At 39.8% G+C, this 27,788-nt stretch overlaps 1 protein-coding gene across 1 annotated transcript in view; it reads left to right on the plus strand.

Moving 5' to 3' along the window:
- The window catches only part of LOC128697886 (zinc finger protein 594), a 108,767-nt gene that overhangs the window by 21,428 nt on the left and 59,551 nt on the right, over nucleotides 1–27,788 (plus strand). The window contains exon 2 of the mRNA XM_070080401.1: nucleotides 24,107–27,781. Coding sequence (XP_069936502.1) covers nucleotides 25,760–27,781 — 2,022 coding nt within the window. The 5' untranslated portion in view covers nucleotides 24,107–25,759. The remainder of the gene's footprint in view (nucleotides 1–24,106; nucleotides 27,782–27,788) is intronic.

Here is a 27,788-nt window from a genome sequence, read left to right on the forward strand (position 1 = left end):
ACATTCATCACCCACGCTTCACACCCATATAAGAGCGTTGGTAAAACTATACTCTCATACATTCCCCTCTTTGCCTCCAAGGACAAAGTTCTTTGTCTCCACAGACTCCTAAGTGCACCACTCACTCTTTTTCCCTCATCAATTCTATGATTCACCTCATCTTTCATAGACCCATCCGCTGACACGTCCACTCCCAAATATCTGAATACGTTCACCTCCTCCATACTCTCTCCCCCTCCAATCTGATATTCAATCTTTCATCACCTAATCTTTTTGTTATCCTCATAACCTTACTCTTTCCTGTATTCACCTTTAATTTTCTTCTTTTGCACACCCTACCAAATTCATCCACCAATCTCTGCAACTTCTCTTCAGAATCTCCCAAGAGCACAGTGTCATCAGCAAAGAGCAGCTGTGACAACTCCCACTTTGTGTGTGATTCTTTATCTTTTAACTCCACGCCTCTTGCCAAGACCCTCGCATTTACTTCTCTTACAACCCCATCTATAAATATATTAAACAACCACGGTGACATCACACATCCTTGTCTAAGGCCTACTTTTACTGGGAAAAAATTCCCCTCTTTCCTACATACTCTAACTTGAGCCTCACTATCCTCGTAAAAACTCTTCACTGCTTTCAGTAACCTACCTCCTACACCATACACTTGCAACATCTGCCACATTGCCCCCCTATCCACCCTGTCATACGCCTTTTCCAAATCCATAAATGCCACAAAGACCTCTTTAGCCTTATCTAAATACTGTTCACTTATATGTTTCACTGTAAACACCTGGTCCACACACCCCCTACCTTTCCTAAAGCCTCCTTGTTCATCTGCTATCCTATTCTCCGTCTTACTCTTAATTCTTTCAATTATAACTCTACCATACACTTTACCAGGTACACTCAACAGACTTATCCCCTATAATTTTTGCACTCTCTTTTATCCCCTTTGCCTTTATACAAAGGAACTATGCATGCTCTCTGCCAATCCCTAGGTACCTTACCCTCTTCCATACATTTATTAAATAATTGCACCAACCACTCCAAAACTATATCCCCACCTGCTTTTAACATTTCTATCTTTATCCCATCAATCCCGGCTGCCTTACCCCCTTTCATTTTACCTACTGCCTCACGAACTTCCCCCACACTCACAACTGACTCTTCCTCACTCCTACAAGATGTTATTCCTCCTTGCCCTATACACGAAATCACAGCTTCCCTATCTTCATCAACATTTAACAATTCCTCAAAATATTCCTTCCATCTTCCCAATACCTCTAACTCTCCATTTAATAACTCTCCTCTCCTATTTTTAACTGACAAATCCATTTGTTCTCTAGGCTTTCTTAACTTGTTAATCTCACTCCAAAACTTTTTCTTATTTTCAACAAAATTTGTTGATAACATCTCACCCACTCTCTCATTTGCTCTCTTTTTACATTGCTTCACCACTCTCTTAACTTCTCTCTTTTTCTCCATATACTCTTCCCTCCTTGCATCACTTCTACTTTGTAAAAACTTCTCATATGCTAACTTTTTCTCCCTTACTACTCTCTTTACATCATCATTCCACCAATCGCTCCTCTTCCCTCCTGCACCCACTTTCCTGTAACCACAAACTTCTGCTGAACACTCTAACACTACATTTTTAAACCTACCCCATACCTCTTCGACCCCATTGCCTATGCTCTCATTAGCCCATCTATCCTCCAATAGCTGTTTATATCTTACCCTAACTGCCTCCTCTTTTAGTTTATAAACCTTTACCTCTCTCTTCCCTGATGCTTCTATTCTCCTTGTATCCCATCTACCTTTTACTCTCAGTGTAGCTACAACTAGAAAGTGATCTGATATATCTGTGGCCCCTCTATAAACATGTACATCCTGAAGTCTACTCAACAGTCTTTTATCTACCAATACATAATCCAACAAACTACTGTCATTTCGCCCTACATCATATCGTGTATACTTATTTATCCTCTTTTTCTTAAAATATGTATTACCTATAACTAAACCCCTTTCTATACAAAGTTCAATCAAAGGGCTCCCATTATCATTTACACCTGGCACCCCAAACTTACCTACCACACCCTCTCTAAAAGTTTCTCCTACTTTAGCATTCAAGTCCCCTACCACAATTACTCTCTCACTTGGTTCAAAGGCTCCTATACATTCACTTAACATCTCCCAAAATCTCTCTCTCTCCTCTGCATTCCTCTCTTCTCCAGGTGCATACACGCTTATTATGACCCACTTCTCGCATCCAACCTTTACTTTAATCCACATAATTCTTGAATTTACACATTCATATTCTCTTTTCTCCTTCCATAACTGATCATTTAACATTACTGCTACCCCTTCCTTTGCTCTAACTCTCTCAGATACTCCAGATTTAATCCCATTTATTTCCCCCCACTGAAACTCTCCTACCCCCTTCAGCTTTGTTTCGCTTAGGGCCAGGACATCCAACTTCTTTTCATTCATAACATCAGCAATCATCTGTTTCTTGTCATCCGCACTACATCCACGCACATTTAAGCAACCCAGTTTTATAAAGTTTTTCTTCTTCTCTTTTTTTCATCACTAAAGCAAGTGGTGCTAATACAAGATAGTTGGTTAGAGTAATAGATTGCAGTACCACCCCAACTTGGTATGGTCTGCAGTTGTGGATTGCTGTGTATCCTGGTAGGGGGTAGATATCTATTGTGCCCTGCTTAAGCCAGGTCTCAGTAAGAATAATGCAGGAGAAGGGTGTCTTTAGCGACTCAAGGAGTGCCAGGAGGTCATCATAGTGTTTGCTTAAGGACCTGATGTTGTAGTTAAGAACTGATAGACTTTTAGCACTGTTTAGGATAGTGCTGGCTTGTGATGCTGTGTAATAAAGGCAGTTACTTTCCAGTAGGTTTTGATTGGTTGTTAGATTTTGGAGGTTTATATCAGGGTCGACGTGATCATTCATCTTCTAGGTTTAAATTGTGGTTATTTATATCCTGAATTGTGTGTTGAGTTCTAGAACTGATATCTGTAGTAGTGGGAAGTTTGGACAAGTAAATAGCTATAGCATTTGGTCATATAGAGTATAGTCACTAATAAACATAATGAAGTTGATGTTGTCTAAGTGTTGTGGTAGAATGAGCTAAAGTACAACTAAGTATAAACTAAAAATATAAAAATACAAATTAAAAATAGCACCAGACTCTCACTTGTAATTGCACTTAGGTCTAATATAATGAATTTGGTGTTGTCTATGTATTGAGCTAGAATGAGCTGAAGTACAACTAGGTTTAATGTAATAATATAAAAAATACTTATTTAAAATGGCACAAGACTCTCACTTGTAATTGCACTAAGGTCTAATATAAGTTGTTAACAAGAACTAGAGTACAGTGGTCCCTCGTTTTTCATAATTAATCCGTTCCTGGAGCCGTTACTATAAACAAAATTTACGATTTACGAATCAATTTTCCCCATAAGAAATAATGTAAATACAATTAATCCGTTCCTGACACCCAGAAGTATTAAAACAAAAAAATTTTAACATGAAATATACATGTAGTACATAAATAATACAATGGGAAATGATGAATGAAACATTAACAGCATAACACTTAACTTTATTGGAGATTCTTCTTAGTGTATGGAAGACTGGAGGAGGAGGAGAGAGTGGATTGTTTATAGTTTGGAAGGGGAATCCCCTTCCATCAACACCTCAGGTACCATTTGCTTTTCTGGGGTTGCTTCTCTTCTCTGTTTCTTAATGCCACTAGGACCACCTTGAGAGTCTCTGGAGTCCTGTCTCACAAAATAACTGTGGAGAGAGCTCTGTTTCTGGCGTCTCTTTAACACTTCCCTAAAATGCCCCAAGACTTTGTCACTGTACTTGTTGCCAACCTGGCTTGCAACAACCTTGTTAGGGTGATGTTTCTCCATAAAGCTTTCCATCTTACCCCACATAGTAAAAATCTCTTTAATATCTGAAGAAGGCACCTTCTTCCATCTCTCTTCCTCCTCTGCAGCAAGATTCTGAGCTGCAATGTGTTGCTCTTCCTGCTGAAGCTCGTGCAGCTCCTCAGTGGTGAGCTCTTCATTGTGGTCTTCCACCAATTCTTCCACATCCTCCAAACTCACATCCAACCCCATGGAACTCCCCAGTGCCACAATTGATTTTACAACAGACATAGGCTCCTTAGGGTCGGTCCCAAATCCTTCAAAATCCCTCTTGTCGACACAATCTGGCCACAATTTTCTCCAGGCAGAGTTCAAAGTCCTGGTAGTCACTCCCTCCCAAGCCATACCTATAAGGGTTATGCAGTGGAGGATGCTGAAGTGTTCTTTCCAAAATTCCCTTAGGGTCAAGTGAGTGTCTGTGGTCACAGTCAAGCACCTGTGAAACATTGCTTTTGTGTAGAGTTTTTTTAAAGTTTGCAATAACCTGCTGGTCCATGGGTTGGAGGAGAGGAGTGGTATTCGGGGGCAAGAACTTTACTGTAATGAACCCAAACTCCTCGAAAATTAGGTCATCCAAGTTTGGAGGATGAGCAGGTGCATTGTTCATTACTAGCAGGCACTTGTGATCCAATTTCTTTTCCAGGAGATAGTCCTTCACACTAGGGCCAAACACTTCATTGAACCACTTGACGAAAATTTCCCTCGTGACCCATGCCTTACTATTAGATTTCCAAAACACACACAATTTACTCTTCATAACATTGTTTTTCCTGAACACTCTGGGATTTTCAGAATGGTACACTAGTAATGGCTTCACTTTGAAATCCCCACTAGCATTAGCACAGAACATTAGTGTCAGCCTGTCTTTCATAGGCTTGTGTCCTGGCATTGCCTTTTCCTCTTGTGTAATGAAGGTCCTCTTTGGCATTTTCTTCCAAAAGAGGCCTGTTTCGACACAATTGAACACTTGTTCAGGTTTCAGTCCATCAGCCTCTATGTACTCCTGGAATTCATGCACATATTTTTCAGCCGCCTTGTGGTCCGAACTGGCAGCCTCACCATGCCTTACCACACTGTGTATGCCAGTATGGTTCTTAAATCTCTCAAACCAGCCTTTGCTGGTTGGCTAAGCTCCCGCTTCACACACGGAGTGCCCGGGTTCGATTCCCGGCGGGTGGAAATTCCGACACGTTTCCTTACACCTATTGTCCTGTTCACCTAGCAGCAAATAGGTACCTGGGTGTTAGTCGACTGGTGTGGGTCGCATCCTGGGGGACAAGATTAAGGACCCCAATGGAAATAAGTTAGACAGTCCTCGATGACGCACTGACTTTCTTGGGTTATCCTGGGTGGCTAACCCTCCGGGGTTAAAAATCCGAACAAAATCTTATCTTATCTCTCTTCACCACTATTTGCAGGCAATTTCTTTACCAAATCTTCATGCAACTGCCTAGCCTTTTCACAAATAATCGAAGTCGTAAGAGTATCTCCTGCTAATTGTTTCTCATTTATCCACACCAATAATAACTTCTCAACCTCTTCCAGTACTGGTGATCTCATTTTTGTCAGCATAGTTACTCCCTTTGCAACAACAGCATCCTTTATTTCCTATTTCTTGGCCACTACGGAACATAAGGTTGTGTAGGGTTTCTTATACATCCTGGACAGTTCGGCCACACTTGTACCACTTTCATATTGTTCAATGATGGTTTTTCTTAAATTCAGTCGTATTTCTCACCTTCTTTACCACAGGCTTGGCACTAGGAGCTTTCTTTGGAGCCATGGTAGCTTATTTAGTACTTGCAAGCACTAAAATAAATGGAATATTATGAAATATTTCGCTGGAGCACGTGAGGGGACCTTCGCTCACTGGTAAACAATGCCAGACTGGCTGCCGCCCCGGCTCACGCCGTGGGTATGCATCCCGGACGAACTACGACTCGCGAGTCAACCTATGAAAAGCGAGTCCATGTTCATACGAAAATACCCCTATGATTGGCGAATTTTACGATTGCCGGGAACTATGAAAAGCAGGGGACCACTGTATAACTAAATTTAAATTGTTGAGGTGGTTCGGACATGTAGAGAGAATGGAGCGAAACAGAGTGACTTCAAGAGTGTATCAGTCTGTAGTGGAAGGAAGGCGGGGTAGGGGTCAGCCTAGGAAAGGTTGGAGGGAGGGGGTAAAGGAGGTTTTGTGTGCGAGGGGCTTGGACTTCCAGCAGGCATGCGTGAGCGTGTTTGATAGGAGTGAATGGAGACAAATGGTTTTTAATACTTGACGTGCTGTTGGAGTGTGAGCAAAGTAACATTTATGAAGGGATTCAGGGAAACCGGCAGGCCGGACTTGAGTCCTGGAGATGGGAAGTACAGTGCCTGCACTCTGAAGGAGGGGTGTTAATGTTGCAGTTTAAAAACTGTAGTGTAAAGCACCCTTCTGGCAAGACAGTGATGGAGTGAATGATGGTGAAAGTTTTTCTTTTTCGGGCCACCCTGCCTTGGTGGGAATCGGCCAGTGTGATAATAAAATAATAAAGACAAAATACACAAGTTAAGGTAGCAAAAGAAAAAAAAATGGCAATGACTAGGTTATAATATGATAGTAAGATGGTACACGGGATAATATTAAAGTTGGAGTTGATTATACAAGCTTAAAAATTGGTAATAAAAGGTTAAGAGAAGTAAAATAAAGTAGGGTGATAAAGTCTACAATAGAATAGGGCAATTATAAAGCATATAATAAAATTGTGTAATAAACTTTATGAATAAAAAGGGCAAGAATAAAAAGTTTAAAATAGATTGGGCAATAAAGTATTAGTAAAAACTGGGCAAGTATAAGATTGGGTAATTAACTCAAGACTAGAATAGTGCAATAATAAGATGAAAAGTTTACAATAAAGTTGGGCACTAAAATATAAAATAAAAATGGGCAATAATAAAGAGGTCTTTGTGGCATTTATGGATTTGGAAAAGGCATATGACAGGGTGGATAGAGGGGCAATGTGGCAGATGTTGCAAGTGTATGGTGTAGGAGGTAGGTTACTGAAAGCAGTGAAGAGTTTTTACGAGGATAGTGAGGCTCAAGTTAGAGTATGTAGGAAAGAGGGAAATTATTTCCCAGTAAAAGTAGGCCTTAGACAAGGATGTGTGATGTCACCGTGGTTGTTTAATATATTTATAGATGGGGTTGTAAGAGAAGTAAATGCGAGGGTCTTGGCAAGAGGCGTGGAGTTAAAAGATAAAGAATTGCACACAAAGTGGGAGTTGTCACAGCTGTTCTTTGCTGATGACACTGTGCTCTTTGGAGATTCTGAAGAGAAGTTGCAGAGATTGGTGGATGAATTTGGTAGGGTGTGCAAAAGAAGAAAATTAAAGGTGAATACAGGAAAGAGTAAGGTTATGAGGATAACAAAAAGATTAGGTGATGAAAGATTGAATATCAGATTGGAGGGAGAGAGTATGGAGGAGGTGAATGTATTCAGATATTTGGGAGTGGACGTGTCAGCGGATGGGTCTATGAAAGATGAGGTGAATCATAGAATTGATGAGGGGAAAAGAGTGAGTGGTGCACTTAGGAGTCTGTGGAGACAAAGAACTTTGTCCTTGGAGGCAAAGAGGGGAATGTATGAGAGTATAGTTTTACCAACGCTCTTATATGGGTGTGAAGCATGGGTGATGAATGTTGCAGCGAGGAGAAGGCTGGAGGCAGTGGAGATGTCATGTCTGAGGGCAATGTGTGGTGTGAATATAATGCAGAGAATTCGTAGTTTGGAAGTTAGGAGGAGGTGCGGGATTACCAAAACTGTTGTTCAGAGGGCTGAGGAAGGGTTGTTGAGGTGGTTCGAACATGTGGAGAGAATGGAGCGAAACAGAATAACTTCAAGAGTGTATCAGTCTGTAGTGGAAGGAAGGCGAGGTAGGGGTCGGCCTAGGAAAGGTTGGAGGGAGGGGGTAAAGGAGGTTTTGTGTGCGAGGGGCTTGGACTTCCAGCAGGCATGCGTGAGCGTGTTTGATAGGAGTGAATGGAGACAAATGGTTTTTAATACTTGACGTGCTGTTGGAGTGTGAGCAAAGTAACATTTATGAAGGGGTTCAGGGAAACCGGCAGGCCGGACTTGAGTCCTGGAGATGGGAAGTACAGTGCCTGCACTCTGAAGGAGGTGTGTTAATGTTGCAGTTTAAAAACTGTAGTGTAAAGCACCCTTCTGGCAAGACAGTGATGGAGTGAATGATGGTGAAAGTTTTTCTTTTTCGGGCCACCCTGCCTTGGTGGGAATCAGCCAGTGTGATAATAAAAAAAAAAAATAATAAAAAGTTTACAGTAAGGTTGGTCAATACATTTTAAAGTAAAATTGGGGAATAATAGAGATTTTAAAATAAAATTGTGTGATAGAGTACTTTTTAAAGTGAGGTAGAATAACTGAGGACAAGCTATGGTTAGTTTCAATTAAAATAAGATAGGACAATGAAGTGTTCTACTTTTAAAATTACACAATGTTTTAGCCTGAGTAACTGTACTCGGGAGTTTGTTCCACTCATCCACAACTCTATTACCAAACCAGTGCTTTCCTATATCCTTCCTGAATCTGAATTTTTCCAACTTGAAACCATTGCTGCGAGTCCTGTCTTGGCTGGAAATTTTCAGCACACTGTTTACATCCCCTTTATTTATTCCTGTTTTTTATTTATACACCTCGATCATATCCCCCCTAATTCTACGCCTTTTGAGAGAGTGCAGAATATTTACATTTTAATTTATAAATAAGAAATATTTACATTTTGATTTATAAATAAGTAAGTTTATTCAGGTATACACAAATACAGTTATGTACTTAGATTATCATACATAGCAGCATATGTGTAAAGTACCTAGAATAACCCAAAAAAGTCAGAGTGATTTATTTCCATTGGGGTCCTTTTATGTTTACACTTATATTTACTTTTATACTTACAAATTTATATTTACACATACCTTGGAGGAGATGTTAGTTTAATTAGTTAGTTTGATGGAGGAAATGCTGGCAGAGGTTTAGGCTGGTGGAAGATACATAGCAGGCCGGCGTATATTCATTGGCCTGATACACATCCAGCAACATTGGAGAGTTACTTTCGTGTCATTTTTCTATCGCTTACTCACTTAACTTACTGTTACACTGCTAATTCTACAATTTATCGCTAGCTGGCACTATAGCCTTTATTGATACCTGCTGCTTTAGTATCGTACATATCGTAGAATCACTGAATCACTGCAGAAGACACATTCTCCCCTCTCTCTTCCTCCTCCACTTTGGTACTTTGCTATGAACTTTTTCTTGAATTTTATTGTTTTTCTTTCCTTCTTTATCACAGGGCTGGCACTAGAAACTTTCTTTGGGCCCATGATGGCTTATTTAGCAGTTACGAGCACTAAAAACAATGGAAAAATTCAAAATATATAGCATGTACTCATGGAATCATCCTCCCTGGCCTGTAAACAATGGCACACTGGCTTTACATGGGCTCAGGCCGTGCAGATGTTTGGGACGAATGTCCTTAGCTGAGTTTTTCATCGTTAGAGGAGCCAATATTTTGACGCAGAAATGCATCGGTGTCCGATTTTATCCCTATCCAACAGCAACGTTAACTGAGGGTCCATTGTATTGAATAATATTCTGTCGCCTGAATAATATTGAATAATATTGTCGAGATCTGCATCCAATTGCCTTGCCTTTTCACAAATGATCATCTCTGAAACACTATCTCCCGCACACCACTCTCTTATTTTTCAATAACTCTCTTATTAAATTCCATAGTGTTTCTCACTTTCACTAAAGGGCTGGCAGTCTGAACTTTCTTTGGGCCCATGATGGCTTATTTCACAGTGGCACTTAATGAAGAAGCACAAAAACCAATAAATTTTAAGGAAGTGTTTGGATAAATACGCAGAGTATATGCTCACTCGCCGACAAACACAAGGGAAACTGATTCACCAAAGCGTGGCGTCCAAGTGGGAGAGGTGGGCTAATGCATCTAATATGGCCGACTTACGAGGCGCTGGCTGAAATACGGAAGAAAATTTCTGCCCAAAAACTGGCCTAAATATGAATTCGCCGATAAAAAAAGCGGCTGAAAAACGAGGTTTCGCTGTATAATATTACCAAGTGACCAGCAGTCGCTGATGTTGCTGTAAATGGTTCATTTTCTGTGAACTTCACTCCTCAATATCTAGGCAAATATTGATCACAAAATTTTTTTTTTGTTCTATAACACTCAGAAAAATATTCTTAACCCTTAAACTGTCCAAACATAGATCAACGTTTTCACTGCCAGCACTCCGAATATTTTGAAAAATAAATTTTTTTTTACATATTATAAGCATTCAGCATGGAAATGTCAAGAAGATGGAAAAACAGTTTTATGTACCACTTATAACTCTTGCGAACACAGCAAACCCAATCTGCATGTCACATTTGTCCACTAAGCGCATATTGAGGTTGTAATCCATCACAGCTGCAGGTTTTACAATAGGTTCTTTGGTCTCTCTATTCTGCTTGCCAGTCTCTACCATTTCGTGTCGGTGAACTGATGTCAGCAGTGTGACATCACGTTTGTCATGCCACCGAAATGCCATGATGTCATTGGCAGCAAACACCTGCACTTCACCTCTACGACTGCCAGCTTCGAACCTAGGCATATGTTTACGACTTCTACGCACTGTGCCACACACATCTGTCATGTTCACTCGCAAGAAATCACTGAGTATAGGGCTTGTGTACCAGTTGTCAGTATATAAAATATGCCCCTTACCAAGATATGGCTCCATCATTGTTCTAACCACATCACCAGAGATACCCAGTAACTTCCTGGTATCTTCCATTGTTTTACCGCCAGTGTACACAATTATATCCAAAACCAGACCAGTTTTGCAATCACACAGAACAAATAACTTTATACCAAAGCGTTTCCTCTTGCTTGGTATATACTGCTTGAATGAGAGTCTTCCTTTGAACAAAATCAAAGACTCGTCAATAACAAGCTTCCTGAAGGGATAAAAATACATACAGCACTTTTGTTTCAGGTACATAAACACACGTCTGATCTTATATAACCTGTCGCTTCTGTCAGGCCTGGTTTTGTCTGAAAAGTGTAACATACGTAACAGTAACACAAATCTATTCACTGGTATAATGTCACTGAAAGCAGGGGTTGAAATCAGGCGGTCTGTCGCCCAGTATGTGCTGACACTATGCTTATACACATGTGGCATAAGCATTATTGTGGCAAAGAACAGATACATCTCTGCCACAGTTGTGTCCTTCCACTGGTGTAGGCGTGATCTTGGTGAAAGCATAGTGTTTGCCATGTAATTAAAGAGGGCAATTTTCAGTGTATTATAAGACCCAAAAAAATTTTTAGGACTAGTACTTACCGAGATATAAGATGGTGAAGCTGGTGCTGGATGCTCCCCTGACAGCAACATGGAGTCCTGCCGCTTGCAGAAGTGTTGCCGATATACCTCTTTCTCATTTTTATTTTAATTTGTATAATTTTTATGTTCTGATAATTACAATATATAATAGTTCGTGTGATTTCATGGCCAGTCTTTGTTCTGACACTAATATTAGGTACTGAAATAGTACTCAGATAGTCACAATCACACTTATGACAAGTGTCGCTAAACTGCTCTCAAGGTAAGCAGTGGAGTGACACAATGATAGTGCACTGCTGCAGATAGACAGACAGACACGTATGTCTGTCTATCTATCTGTTTGTCTATTTGTCTGTCTATCTGTTTACCTCTGCTTATTTTTTTGTCTGCCTGTTTCTCTCTCTTTGTCTGCCTGTGTGTCTTGCCACTGAGTTGCCAGTTATGGATATTATGTCTTCTACAAGCACTGTATAGCACTTTGCCTGGAATTTTTGGGTTATCTTAGGTAATTTACACTATGTATAATAACTGTACTTACGTGTACATGTGATAGAGATATAGACAGAGAGAGAGAGATATAGACAGACAGAGAGACAGCCATTGGTATAAAAAATGAAAGGATGTTGCAGAAATGTTAAACATGGGTTATTATAGAGGTTTCTGATATTTCCTTAATCACTTGTGGCCACATCCATAACTTTCCTCTTACAAGGGGAGTGTTAATATGACATGACATCAGTGAATCCCTGGTGTTTGTCACGCTGTTTGCACTAGCCGGCGCTTAATCTTACTGATACTAGCTGCTTGTGTAAAACATTCAAAAGGATGATTCTTTATCGTCTTATGTACAGAACAAAGCAATTCTTGTCTCCCCGGTTGTGTGGCTTCATGCATGGAAGGAGTGTGTATCATTGCATTACCACCTTTCTCACTCTGCACACTGACAGCTCATACACTACCTTCCTTGACCTTAAATCCGCTTTTGATGTAGCCAACCGACATGTAATCATTAGTGAACTTGCCAGAATGGATGTTGGAGGATGGCTTCTCTGCTGGATTAAAGTTTTACTTGTCCAACAGAAAGTCGTCTGTGTTGTACCAGGGACATAGAAGTGTAACTAAAGATTTTGAATTAGGAACCCCACAGGGAGGTGTGCTTAGTCCTACCCTTTTCAATATTCTGATTAATGCCTTACTTAATGCTATGCCTAGCCAGCCCCATCATTATATGATTAGTTTTGCTGATATAATGATTCATGCCACCGGATTCTCCAACACCCAAAACATTCTTAATCATGTACTAGCCTTGTGTCAGGACCTGGGGTTAATAATCTCAGGGGATAAAACAAAGATACTCAACAGGCGTCCTCTTTGACAGAGAGGCACAGTTCGTCAGATCCAGTTGCATGATGGGTCTCTTCTAGAATATGTAAGCAGATACAGGTATCTAGGCTTTAAGGTTCCACCACTTGGACCTGTTGTAACGAGACTTTGTTGCCAATACAAAGAAAGGCTGAGAGCACTTAGAGTTGTGGCAGGTTTTCATCCCTGGTATGGTGCTAATGTTAAAATTGTGAAAATGATGTATCTTGCTTATATTAGATCATTGGTTGATTATGTGGCGCCACTACTTGCACTCGTGTCTGACTGGAAGCTTGGAGGGCTGGAAAAACTGCAGAACGAAGCAATGAGGATCATCCTAGGATGCCCTCGTACTGCCAAAATTTTAAATATGTGGAAAGAACTTAATATTCCAAGAATTAGAGATCGTGTTGCTGAAAGAAATATCCTTATTGGGGTCAATATGGTTAGATTAGCCCATTCAAACCCCTGCACAGAAGCCCTCCAAACTTTCCTCAGCACTGGTGAACATCCTTCCAGATGGATCGAAAAAACTTGAACCGACCTCCACATGAACCAACTACATGATCTATGTCAAGTTAGGCAACAGAGACATTTCCCTGCTCCATGGGATATTACCCCATTCCAAACTACCATTCCTCCATTCCTCCCAAAACTCTTCTTAAATCACAACCAAAGCTTCGTCTTGAAGCCAAACATGATGCCTTAAGCTGTATTGATAACTTAGTCACACAGAACACTCTTTCACAAATTATTTACATTGATGGTTCTGTTCACCAGTCCACTGGTGCAGCTGGTAGTGCTGCTGTTGTCATACGGAGTGATGGCTCTCATAAAGAAATTGGAGCACGCATCAATAACTGGGCCTCTACCCTTCAAACAGAACTGTTTGCCATACTCCTTGCACTCAAATGCATCCATGTATCTAAGGTTGACACTTTAATTGTAACTGATTCTCTGTCATCCATAAATGCTCTCAACTCATTAAGTATAAATTGTGGCATGCTTGTGTCAGAAGCCAGACATAGGTATGGTAAGATTGTGGACAGTGGAGTCCGAGTGCACATGCTGTGGATTCCATCTCACATTGGTTTTCAGATATTGATAGAACTGATAAATTGGCTAAGCTGCATGCTTTCAAAGAGGAAGTAGATTACAATCTTGGGTTGTCAGTTAGCAGTTTGAGAACAATAATACGAAAAGAACTTCGATTGAACTTTATTGACTTAAGACTTAGGGAGATTGACACCAGTCAATCCATCTATCATCATTCCATCATGCAGGAGGAGCCACATGTCTATGGTGCATCCAACAAGATAAGCAGTCTCTTGGATGTCACTACTGCCTGGCTCTGGCTGGGTTACAAGTATCTATGGCAGGTTAAATCACCACCACCAGATGTAGACCAAACGAAATGTAAACTTTGCCAGATGGACTACTGTCACACCTTGCGTCATTATGTACTGGAGTGCGATCAGATTAATGAATTTAGAGACAACTCACTCAGAAATGTTCAAGAAATGGCAAAGTATTTTATCCACAGTTGTATATTACAAACCATTCTGGAGAAATACCCTGACTTTGCTAGCTGTAAATGAAGCATTACCACGTGTGTGTGTGTGTGTGTGTGTGTGTGTGTGTGTGTGTGTGTGTGTGTGTGTGTGTGTGTGTGTGTGTGTGTGTGTGTGTGTGTGTGTGTGTGTGTGTGTGTGTGTGTGTGTGTGTGTGTGTGTGAATGTGCGTGTGTGCATGTGTGCTTGTGTGTATGCATATATTTGTACGCTCGTGTGACTGTGTCTTTGCATGTGCCCTCGTGTGTGTATGTGTGCACGCGCGCGCTCGTGTGGGTGTATGACCCACTTAATATTTGTATTTATAACTCATTACAATTGTGACCAGGTGTGGACATATCAGTGGCTCATTACTTTGTAATTTGTTCATGACTGTAACCATGTATAGGAGCGAGGCTGATTCGTTACCTTTGTAACTTGCCATGATTGTGACCAGATCTACCTGGAGTTCATTACCTTTATAACTAGTTCAGTTATCATAACTTTGGAGTCCAGTCCCTGGACCCATTATGTACCTTTGTAATCTTTTGACTACCACCCACAGGATGGGTATGGGGTGCATAATAAAGATATTAAACTAACTGCTCCCACGAGGTACTAAGTGGTCCCAGATTTTTTTAGCCCTCTAACTGTCCAAACGTAGATCTACGTTTGCGCTCATAGTGCTCCACCCTTGATTTTCTCCAAAAGAAAGAATGTAAGAAAACGTATATCTACGTTCAGAGCGCTATGTGAGCAAACATAGATCTACGTTTGGACAGTTTAAGGGCTAATACTGTGCACTCTGAGTGTTAAGACCCATTCTATACCAACCAGGCATCTCAGGCCAGTCATGCCAAATTTGGATGCAGGGAAAATAAAACATAGATTTACGTTTTGGGCGCAAGTGGTGCAAATGTAGATCTATGTTTGGACAGTTTAAGGGATAATATTTTGGTAAGAAAGACTAATTTTTTTTTTTTTAAATATTTTTCGACAGAGCGCGTTAAGGATCAGAGGTTTCGACACTGAAAGTGTTAACCCTTTCAGGGTTTCGGACGTACTAGTATGGCTTACGATGCAAGGCTTTTGACGTACTAGTACGCCTAAATTCTAGCGCCCTCAAATCGAGTGAGAAAAAGCTGGTACACTTACATATGAAAGAATGGGTCTATGTGGTCAGTGTGCACAGTATAAAAAAAATCCTGCAGCTCACAGTGCATAATGAGAAAAGAAAAACTTCAACCGTGTTTTTGGATTAAAACAGTGACTTTGCCCTGTATTTTCGTATGGTATTTATTGTTGTATTCTAGTTTTCCTGGTCTTATTTTATAGAATGGAGGACATATTACAGAAATTGAGATGATTTTGACTGGTTTTACAAAGAAAATTACCTCGAGATTGTGCTCATTTTAGCAGAAATGTTCGATTTTTACCAAAGTTCAAACGTAAACAAATCATGCCAAGCGTCCAATACACGTCAACTGGTGAGTCTAATATTCTTTCACAAGTGTGCCAATATTATTTATACCATTTCCATACTAATAGAGACGTCTGCATAACAGTAAATCTTCTAGTTTTTTGTGAGAAAAATTCAAAGTGGAAAGAAAGAGAATGTAAGAGGGGCCCGAGGACATGACTAATGAACAGAGGAAATGTTATTTTAGTGCCAGGAATATCTTTCTTGTTTATTCTGGACCCTATTCGGAAATTGGCCTCTTTTGAAATTTGTGAAATTGGCAAAATTGCTAAATTCTGACCACTGTATTGGATAGTTGAAATTGGTAAGTGGGTGGTTTCTTGTACTCATTCTATAGAAAAAATTGAGTTCTAGCGAAATAGTTATGATTTTTGTCGATAAGTACACTGGAATTGGCCGAAAATAGGGCTCAAAGTGGGCAAAATCGCCGATGAGTAAACATCGTCGAGACCGCTAACTTAGCAAGAGCATAATTCTGTAAGTTTTCCATCAAATTTCATACTTTTGGTCATTATGATAAGGAAAAGATTTTCTATCTTTTCATAAGATTTTTTTTTTTTTTTTTTTTTTGAAATTTGGCCGACTCTGAGAACAAGTCTCTGAGAGGGCCTGTCAACCCTGAAATGGTTAAAAGTAAGATGGACAACAGGATTGTAGATTGAAGAAGGAGGCTTTAGAAAGGGTAGGGGGTGTGTAGACCAAATAAGGATAAAGAGGCTTTTGTGGCATTTATGGATTTGGAAAAGGCATATGATAGGGTGGATAGGAGGGCACTGTGGCAGATGTTGCAAATGTATGGAATAAGTGGTAGGTTACTGAAAGCACCGAAGAATTTTTATGAGGATAGTGAGGCTTATGTTAGGAGAGAGGGAGATTATTTCCCAGTAAAAGTAGGCCTTATACAGGGATGTGTGATGTCACCATGGTTGTTCAGTATATTTATAGATGGAGTTGTAAAGAGAAGTGAATGCTCAGGTGTGGCAAGAGGTGTGGGGTTAAAGGATAAAGAATCTAACACAAAGTGGGAATTGTCACAGTTGCTCTTTGCTGATGACACTGTGCTGGAGTTTACCTGGAGAGGGCTCCGGGGGTCAACGCCCTCGTGGCCCAGTCTGTGACCAGGTCTCATGGTGGATCAGGGCCTGATCAACCAGGCTGTTACTGTTGGCCACACATAAACCACTGTATGAACCACAGGCTGGCTGGTCAGGTACTGACTTTAGATGCCTGTCCAGTGCCTGCCTGAAGACAGCCAGGGGTCTATTGATAATCCCCCTTACATGTGCTGGGAGGCAATTGAACAGTTTTGGGCCTCTGACACTTATTGTGTTGTCTTTTATTGTGCTAGTGGCACCCCTGCTTTTCATGGGGGGATGTTGCATTGTCTGCCAGGTCTTTTGTTTTCATAGGGAATGATTTTTGTGTGCAAGTTTGGTACTAATCCCTCTGGGAGTTTTCAAGTATATGTGATCATGTATCTCTCCTGCCTGCATTCTAGGGAGTGCAAGTTTAGGAATTTCAAGAGTTCCCAGTAATTGAGGTGTTTTATCACAGTTGTGTGTGCCATGACGGTTCTCTGTACATTTTCTAGGTCAGCAATTTCACCTACCTTGAAAGGTGCTGTTAGTGTGCAGCAATATTCCAGCCTAGATTGAACAAGCGACATGAAGAGTGTCATCATGGGATTGGCATCCCTAGTTTTGAAGGTTCTCATTATCCATCCTGTCATTTTTCTAGCAGATGCGATTGATACAATGTTATGGTCTTTGAAGGTGAGATCCTCCGACATGATCACTCCCAGGTCTCTTACATTAGTTTTTCACTCTATTGTGTGGTTGGAATTTATTTTATACTCAGATGTATTGTTGATTTCCTCACTTTCTCCATATCAGAGTAGTTGAAATTTCTCATCATTGAACTTCATATTGTTTCCTGCAGCCCATTTAAAGATTTAGTTGATATCCACCTGGAGTCATGCAGTGTCTTCATTGGAGGACACTGTCTTGCAAGTTCGAATGTCATCTGCAATGGAAGACATGGCACTGTCTCTGTCAGATATGAGGATGAGGGACAAGATGGGAGGAAGTACTGTGGCTTGTGGAGCAGAGCTTTACATTGTAGCCGCCTCAGACTTTACTCTGTTTATTAGTACGTACTCTTTGTTTTCTGTTTGTTAGGAAATTATACTAGATACATCTACCAACTTTTCCTGTTATTCCTTTATCACACATTTCTGTGCTATTACACTGTGGTCACACCTGTCAAATGCTTTTGCAAAGTCTGTGTATATTACATCTGCCTTTTTTTTTTTTTTTTTTGTCTTTAGAACATCCAGGACCTTGTCATAGTGGTCCAGTAGTTGGGATATACAGGAGCAACCTACTCTAAACCCATGCTGCCCTGGGTTGTGTAACTGATGGGTATCTAGATGGGTAGGGAACTTGCTTCCTAGAACCGTTTCAAAGATTTCTATGATATGGGACATTAGCGCTATTGGTCTGTAGTTCGTTACTCTTGCTTTACTCCCTCCTTTGTAGAGTGGGGTTATGTCTAGTTTTTTACCAGCTGTGAGATGGCCCCTGTGTCCATGCTCCCTCTCCATAGTATGTTAAAAGCACATAATAGGCCCCCTATTGATGAACACAGTGGTCCATGAGTCTGGGCCTGGGGCAGAGTGCATGGGCATGTCATTTATCGCCTTTTTGAAGTCATTTGGCATCAGGATAATATCATATAGGTTTGTGTCTACCAAATTCTGTCTGATAAAAAATTCATTTACATCTTTGACTTTGTCTGGTTAGTGGCTTGCTAAAAACCAAGTCATATTGGGACATGAGTAGCTTAATCATTTCCTTGCTGTCATCTGTGTAGGACCCATCTTGTTTAACCCTTTCAGGGTCCGTCCCGTAGATCAACGGCTTTACGTTGAGTGTCCAAACTGTAGATCTACGCCAAAATTCTAGCGCCGTCAAATTTAGCACAAAAACGCTCATAGGCCTACATGTGAGAGAACGGGTCTGCATGGTGGGTGTGCGCCATAAACAAAAAATCTAGGCGCCCGCATAGCATTGTGGGAACGCCGGCTCAGTTACCCTTGTTCACCATGCCTCGTCGCAAGTCAGCTCTCACTCCCCAGAAAATTGGGACTCTCCTCTTCCTATCTGATAGTTCTGACACTGATGGAAGTGGAAATGAAGACGAATTCTACGGCTTTGATCAGTTAGTGACCGAAAAGAATGACCAGGATATCGATAATAGTGCAGAAAACCCTGACGATCCTCAACCTTCTACCTCTGGTGTGGGCACTTGTGACTCACGGTCGGTTGTTCCTCATCGCAAGAGAAAACTAATATTTTCGCGTGGCCAGGCCTCTGACTTCAGTAACGATGATGATAGTGACGTGGACTGTGATTTTATTGCGCTCGACGATCAATCGAGTAGTGATAGTGAGGAATCATATTCACCAGTGAAGCGTCGGTATGTTCGCCGCCGCATGCGCTCGGGTAGTGTACTCTATGCTGTGCCCAGGGGACGGAGTACATCCCGGAGTACATCCCGTGGCCCAACACCAGTTTTAGGTAGTGATAGTGAGGATGATGTGGCTACACTTGGCATGGATAGACCACAGGCATCAGTGGATGGTGTTAGTGGTGATGGTAGTGGCACCACCATGCGTGACTCACCAGGCCACGCTGGGACCCACGCTGCTGACTTGTCAGTTCAAGGACAAAGCGGAGCGCCAGCCACCAGCCCACCACAACCACAACCACCCGCACAACCAGCCTATGATGTCCAGTATCCACCAGCAAACCGTGTGTGGGATTGGCAGCAAAATCCCAATTTTGTTCCCAAGCCTCACCACTTTGATGATTCTCCAAGTGGAATTCTACCTACTTGTCCCCTTGGAACCACGGCCAATGAACTGGAATTCTTTGAATTATTCTTTGACCAGCCATTGATGGAAATTATTGTCAGGGAAAGTAATAAGTATTTTGAGTACACCATGGCAAATACGATCTTATCACCACAGTCAAGACTACACAGGTGGAAAGAGACGACTGTTGCAGAAATGTATTTGCTTTTTGCAACAATAATGCTTATGCCTCACGTCTATAAGCATAATATAAAAGCATACTGGTCCACAGATCGGCTAATTTCTACCCCGGTCTTCAGTGAAATCATACCAGTGAACAGGTTTATCCTACTCTTACGTATGTTGCACTTCTCTGACAAAACCAGGCCTGACAGAAGTGACAGGTTATACAAGATTAGAAATGTTTTCATGTATCTCAAACAAAAGTTCAGCATATACTTTTATCCATTCAAGAATCTTGTAATTGACGAGTCTTTGATTTTGTTCAAAGGTAGACTGTCATTCAAGCAGTATATACCGAGCAAGAGGAAACGCTTTGGTATAAAACTGTTTGTACTCTGTGATTGTGACAGTGGCCTGGTGTTGGATATTGTTGTATACACGGGTAGTAAAACATTGAAAGATACCAAGATGTTATTGGGTATCTCAGGTGACGTAGTGAGAAACATGATGGCACCTTATCTTGGTAAGGGGCATACATTATATACCGATAACTGGTACACAGTGATTTCATGCGAGTGAACAAGACAGATGTGTGTGGCACAGTGCGTTCTAATCGTAAACATATGCCCAGGCTCAACGCAGGTGCTCGTGGTGATGACGTGCAGGTGTTTACTGCCAATGACATCATGGCATTACGGTGGCATGACAAACGAGATGTCACATTGTTGACAACCATTCACCGTAATGAAATGCAAGACAGTGGCAAAGTTGATCGAGTGACTAATGAATGTATTTGAAAACCAGTGACAGTGATTGATTATACACTAAACATGCGCTTGGTTGACAAATGTGACATGCAGATTGGTTTTGTTGACTGTGTTCGTAAGAGTTACAAGTGGTACATGAAACTTTTCTTCCATCTCATGAACATTTCAATGCTCAATGCATATAATATGTACCAAATAAAGACTGGCAACAGACCACCATATGGTGAATTTTGTTTGTCTTGTCAGACAACTCATAATGAAGTACCAGGTAACAACACCTGCTATACAACACGGTCCTCGAATTCCTCAGGATATACCCAAGCGTTTGAGGAGGGAAGGTGATCATTTCATAATACAACTTCCTTCAACTCAGAAGAAATTTGCTCAGAAGAGATGCATCGTCTGTGCACAAACAAAAAGACGGCAACAAAGATGCAAAGACACTCGGTTTATGTGTGAGGAATGTAAGGTGCCTCTGTGCATGGTGCCTTGTTTCAAGGAGTTCCACAAGCTCCAGCAGTTCTAAAACCATGTCCAGTGATTGTAAATATGTAAATATATGATAGAACGTTAGTATTATACAAGATTTGTGCATGTTTATTGTAATAAACAACAGTGGTAAACAATAATATGATAATAACTTTAGTGCGGTTATTGTGTTCAATACAGTGAGTTTATATATATACATTATATACAGTATTGGTCTCTCAGGCCCCAAATGTTAGTAGGAATAGAAAAAATTGGAAAAGAAAAGAAAAAACAACAAAAACCGCAAAATAATGTAATGCGCGTTTGTGGAATTCGTCGATGTTGCCGCCACATCATTTTCGACAAACTTCTTGGCACTGTATCTCGGTAAGTACTGATCAGAATTTTTTTTTTGTCTTATTACCTTCACAAAAATATGCTCTTTAATTCTGTAAGAAAAATATTTTTTTTTTTTTTTTTTTTTTTTTTTCAAAATTTCTTGGACACTGGAGCACCACTTCAGATTTTGGCCTTGGACCCTGAAGGGGTTAAGTAGGGGCTTAATACTGGATGTTGTTCTCGACTTTGATTTGGCATAAGAAAAGAAATACTTTGGGTTTCTTTCAGTTTTATTTATGGCTTTTAGTTCTTCCCACATTTCTTGGCTCCTGTAAGATTTCTTTAGCTTTAGTTTGAAGTTTGCTATTTCTCTGACCAGTGTCTCCCTACATATTGAAGATATATTGGTGTCTTTTAGCCACTCTGTTATTCTTTGCCTTCACCTGTATAGGGAGCACCTTTCTTTTTCTAGTTTACATTGTCTCCTTTTCCTTAAGGGAATATGCCTTGAGCATACCTCAAGTGCCACAGAGTTAATTTGTCTAGACATAGGTTAGGATCCGTGTTTCTTAGGCTATCTTCGCAGTTTATGTCATTTAGTACTTGGTTTACTTGGTCCGACCTCATGTTTTTGTTATTGAAGTTGAATTTGGTGAAGGCTCCCTCGTGACTGATCACATTTTGTTGGTCTGGGGCCCTGTGCATACATGTCTGGACCTTTATTATGTTGTGATCTGAGTATATTGTTTTTGATATATGATGACATTTCACATCAAATCATCATTGTTAGTGAAGATGAGGTCCAGCATATTCTCCAATCTTGTAGGCTCTGTTATTTGCTAGTTTAATGAGAATTTGGTGCAGAGACTTAAATGCTTGTGTGTGTGCAAGTTTTCATCTGAAGTGCCTCCTGGTGTTATCTCTGCTACAACATTATTTGCTATATTCCTCCATTTTAGGTGCCTTAAGTTGTAATCCCCATGAGCAAGATGTTGGGGGCAAGAGCTGGATGATTTTCCAGACAGTGGTCAATTTTCAAAAGCTGTTCCTGGAATTGCTGGAACTTTGCATCCGGAGGCTTGTATACAACTGCAATAACCAGGTTTTGGTTCTCGATGTTTACTGCTAAAACTTCAACTACATTTAAGGCATTTAATAGCTCTGAGCATGTAAGTGACTCTGTGATATACAGGCCAACCCCCCCTCCCTTTTGCCTTTTCACACTGTCACATATGTATAGTTTGTAACCCGGAATCCATATTTCATTGTCCAAGTGATCCTTGATGTGGGTCTCTGTGAAGACTGCAAACATTACATTTGATAATTTGTAAGCAGTCCATGGGTGAGAGGTATTTTGTTGTTTATTGCTGGCTTTCGACCCTGTATATTTGCAAAGATGAATGTCATTCGATTGGTGGTTTGGGGGGGGGTGGTGGTCTTTTATTCCTGGTAGTACTATCTTATTGTTTTGGAGTGGAGGCCATCAACTGTGATTCCACTCCTGAAATGATTGGAGTTAGTGTATGATTTCTGCCATTTCCTGCCAGCTCTTTTCCCTTTCTTGTGCTAAAAAAAACCTCTCCCTCTGGAGTAGCTCTGGCTAACTAGGATTTTTTATCTTCTTGTTCTTTAGGTGGTGTTCCTGGCAATATAAGTTATAGCACTGTCTTTCCTGAAGTGAACAGTGACACATTTCAGGGTGGAAAAGATTACAGGAAGGGAGGTTGCATTTTCCTATTTTCGTATGGGCACGGCATTTCCTAGGGTGGTCAAAGTTGCACGTCCCATCTGTTTTTCCAAATATTACATGCCTGCGGATACCAAGTGCATAGAATTTGCATAAGCCTGGTTTCTGTTTGCCTTGGTTTTATGTGACTATTGCCTACTGGTGCGTAGTTTTCTATCTCATTTCTATCTTCAGCACCAGTACTAACACTGGAGCCTTCATCAGTTATTTCTGGTAATTTAGCTTCATTATTTCTCGGGGCATCCCCTTATTTACTATCTCCCGTGGTATTGCTAGTTTGTAACATTTGTTTTTGCATGTCCTTTACCTTGTCTATACCTGTTTCCCCACTAGAGCTCCTGTTTCCCTCCAGGCCACCATTTATTTCTCTATTCTTACAGTTACTGTCTACCAGGACACCATTTGTTCCAGGGGCAATAACACTATCTGACCCAGTTTTTTTTATTTTTCCATCTGTTATAGAATTCTCTTATATTTTTTATGAAGGCGGCTTTGATATTTTTAAAAGCAGTGTGCTTTTATTCCACAGTTCTGTCTCATTTGGGCACAACCAAAAACACTTCGCTGGTTTAATATCTCTTGTAGATGATCCCTGAATATCTGCACAAGGTGCATGAGTCCAATCTTTATTTCTACAATTACATGTACCAGGTATACAGGCCTAGCTGACATCAATGCAGAGCATTTCTGGCAAATTAGGTCAATTTTTTCCCCAGGATGCAACTTACATCAGTCGACTAACACCTAGGTACCCAATTTACTGATAGGTGAACGTGGACAGCTGGTGTCTTACGGAAACATGTTCTCATGTTTCCACCCATACCCGAGATCGAACCATAAATCACAAGGGTTTACTCTTTCAGTAAAAGAATGGCCTTATAAATGATGTGCAGTTTTCTTTGTAAAATAAACATGTCCAGTATATCTAACGTTGTTGATATCTTAGCAGAAATAGATTTATAAAAATGTTTCATTCAACTTCTCTTTTACAGTTGGTGTTTACAGTGTCAGTAAACATACCATGCTGACATCCAGTTAAGAAAATGGGAAAAGTAGTGAGATCAGCTAGTGTCAGCACCAGGTTTAATAAAGCATACTACACTGTCTGAAGGACTGACTACAGCAGCTGTCAGCACCAAGTTTAATAAAACATACTACACTGAAGCACTGAGTACAACTACTGTCAGCACATCTTCAATAATATCAATAATTATGTGTGTGTTCCAGTTGTCAATATTTGACTGAACTGTTTAGAAAATCTAGTTTCTAACTTTTCTGTGGAATTAAGGTAACAGAAAATGTGGTTCAGTGTACACATTATTTCTCACATTTAATAATGTGAAAGACAATATTAAAAAATCCTAATTCATAACTATTTTAAGTAACTATTTCTGTATTCTTACCTCCCTTGAAACTATTATGTTAGTCCTAGTCTTGCCCCTTTTGTGAAAATATTGGCTATAATCATGCCCCTACTATGAAAATATTAGACATAGTCTTATCCCTATTATAAAAATAAGTCTTACCCCTATTATTATAATTTTAGTCATAACCGTTCCATTAACTGTGTTTAAAAACCTGAGTGTTTCTTATTTTTAATTATTTCTTTGAAATAATTAGTATACATGCAATTAATTTATGATGAAATAAGATTGAAGTGTTTTTGGAATATTTATAATTACATCACCTACACCAGCACCCATTTAAATAACTTACACTACCTACACCCCACTTAACAGTTTACACTACACCAGCACCCATTTAAATAACTTACACTACCTACACCCCACTTAACAGTTTACACTACACCAGCACCCACTTTACAGCTTACACCACCTTCACCAGCACCAATTTAACTGCTTATGCCACCTACACCAGCACCCACTTAAACAACTTACACCACCTACACTAGCACCCATTTAAACAACTTACTCCACCTACACCAGCATCAACTTAAACAACTTACACCACCTACACTAGCACCCATTTAAACAACTTACTCCACCTACACCAGCACCAACTTAAACAACTTACACCACCTACACTAGCACCCACTTAAACAGCTTACACCACCTAGACCAGCACCCACTTAACAGCTTACACTACCTACACTAGTGCCCATTTAAACAGCTTACACCACCTTCACCAGCACCCACTTAAACAACTTACACCACCTACACCAGCACCAACTTAAACATCATTATTGCTCCATCAGAATATTCCAAACATTTTTCAAAACTGATTTTAACATCTATTTCAATTTTTGTACCAAGGAATTTAAAAAATAATATTAGTTAAGGAGAAAAGAGCTCACACATTACTGAAATTTAATACATTATTTATTAAAATTTACAAACAAAAATACATTGCAGTATTTGATAGTCAAAAGAAATATTTTTGTGATTTTTTTCGCATAAATTTGTATTGGTTACAAGAGTTTATTTACATGAAAAGAATTGCCCATCAGTTGTCAATATTATTATGCTTTTTAAAAGTCTACATTGGAGACTGTATTAAATAAGAGACAATAGAGACAGAGAATACAAAATGTGCAGTACAGTTATGTTGTTATGTGAAGGAGTGCGTAGCATACAATGAATTACTGGTTTATTGAGTGTTAAAACTTGAAATAAAATAAATTCAACATGAAGGTGGTAAGTAAAGTCCATCAGTGTCCTGTTTGTGAACAAGTTTTTCCAACTAATTATGAACTCATAAGACATAACATTACTCATACAGGAGAGAAGCCGTATCATTGTTCAGTGTGTCTGAAAGGTTTTATCAGTAAATCCTCATTAAAGGAACACGAGAAAATTCATACAGGAGAGAAGCCATATCAGTGTTCAGTGTGTCAGAAAAACTTTAGGAAAAAATCCTCACTAAATAAACATGAGCAAATTCATACAGGAGAGAAGCCATATCAGTGTTCAGTGTGTCAGAAAGACTTTAGGAATAAATACTCACTAGGACAACATGAGAGCATTCATACGGGAGAGAAACCATATCAGTGTTCACTGTGTCTGAAAGATTTCAGGGATAAATGCTCACTAAATAAACATCTGAGAATTCATACAGAAGACAAGCCATATCAGTGTTCAGTGTGTCTGAGAGATTTCAGGGATAAATCTTCACTAAATCAACATAAGAAAATTCATACCGGACTGAAGCCACATCAATGTTCAGTGTGTCAGAAAGACTTTCTTCTTAAATACTCACTGAAACAACATCAGAGAATTCATACAGGAGAGAAGCCATATCAGTGTTCAGTGTGTCAGAAAGTTTTCGCTGATAAATCCTCACTAAATAGACATCAGGGAATTCATATAGGACATAAACCATATCGATGTTCAGTGTGTCTGAAAGCCTTCAGTGGCAAAACTGCGCTAAATAATCACATGAGAATTCATACAGGAAAGAAGCAATATCAGTGTCGTGGATGTCGCAAAAACTTCTTAGAAAAATCCTCACTATATGAACATCAGAAGGTTCATGAAGGAGAGAAATCATATCATTGTTCAGTGTGTCTAAAAGACTTTATTAATAAATATGTACTCAAACAGCATGAGAGAACTCATACAGGAGAGAAACCCTATCAGTGTTCAGTGTGTTATAAAGGCTTTGGACGCAAGGATTGCCTGAATTCACATATGAAACGGCATATTGGAAAGAAGCCATATCAGTGTGCAGTGTGTACAAAATTATTTACAGCAAAAGGTTCTCTGGTAAAACATATGCGCTTTCATACTGGAGAGAAGCCATTTCAGTGTTCAGTGTGTGTAAAACAGTTTTCAGAAAAATCTTCTCTTGTGAATCACCTAAAGATTCATACAGTAGAAAAAATACACGAGTGTCTTGAGTGTCATGAAATATTTTCAAGTAACTCTCTTTTAGTTCAGCACATGACACTTCATGAAGAAGATAAACCATACAAGTGTTCAGTGTGTCAGGAAAACTTCTCAGCAGAAGAAAGTTTAGAAGAACATTTTAAAATTCATACAAGGGAAACACCATACAAGTGTTCAGAGTGTCAGGAAAGTTTCTCAGTAGAAGAAAGTTTAGAAGAACATTTTAAAATTCATATAAGGGAAACACCATACAAGTGTTCAGAGTGTCTGGAAAGTTTCTCAACAGAAGAAAGTTTAGAAGAACATTTTAAAATTCATATAAGGGAAACACCATACAAGTGTTCAGAGTGTCAGGAAAGTTTCTCAGTAGAAGAAAGTTTAGAAGAACATTTTAAAATTCATATAAGGGAAACACCTTACAAATGTTCAGAATGTCAGGAAAGCTTCTCAGCAGAGGAAAGTCTAGAAGAACATTTTAAAATTCATTTAAGAGACTCGCCATACAAGTGTTCAGTGTGTCAGGAAAGCTTCTCAATAGAAGAAAGTTTAGAAGAACATTTTAAAATTCATACAAGGGAAACACCATACAAGTGTTCAGAGTGTCAGAAGGGCTTTTCAAGTGAAACAAGTTTATTATTACATAAAAAAATTCATGATTGGGAAAAAACATACACTTGTTCACGGTGCTCACGAAGCTTTTCACAAAAATTAGAATTTGAAAATCACTTGAAAGATCACAACACAGAGCAGTCATATCAATGTTCAAGGTGTCCGGAAAGTTTTTCCCACAAAACTGACCTAGTACATCATATGATAACTCATGTATAAG

The sequence above is a fragment of the Cherax quadricarinatus genome, unplaced genomic scaffold (assembly GCF_038502225.1).
Source record: "Cherax quadricarinatus isolate ZL_2023a unplaced genomic scaffold, ASM3850222v1 Contig401, whole genome shotgun sequence".
NCBI lineage: Eukaryota > Metazoa > Arthropoda > Malacostraca > Decapoda > Parastacidae > Cherax > Cherax quadricarinatus.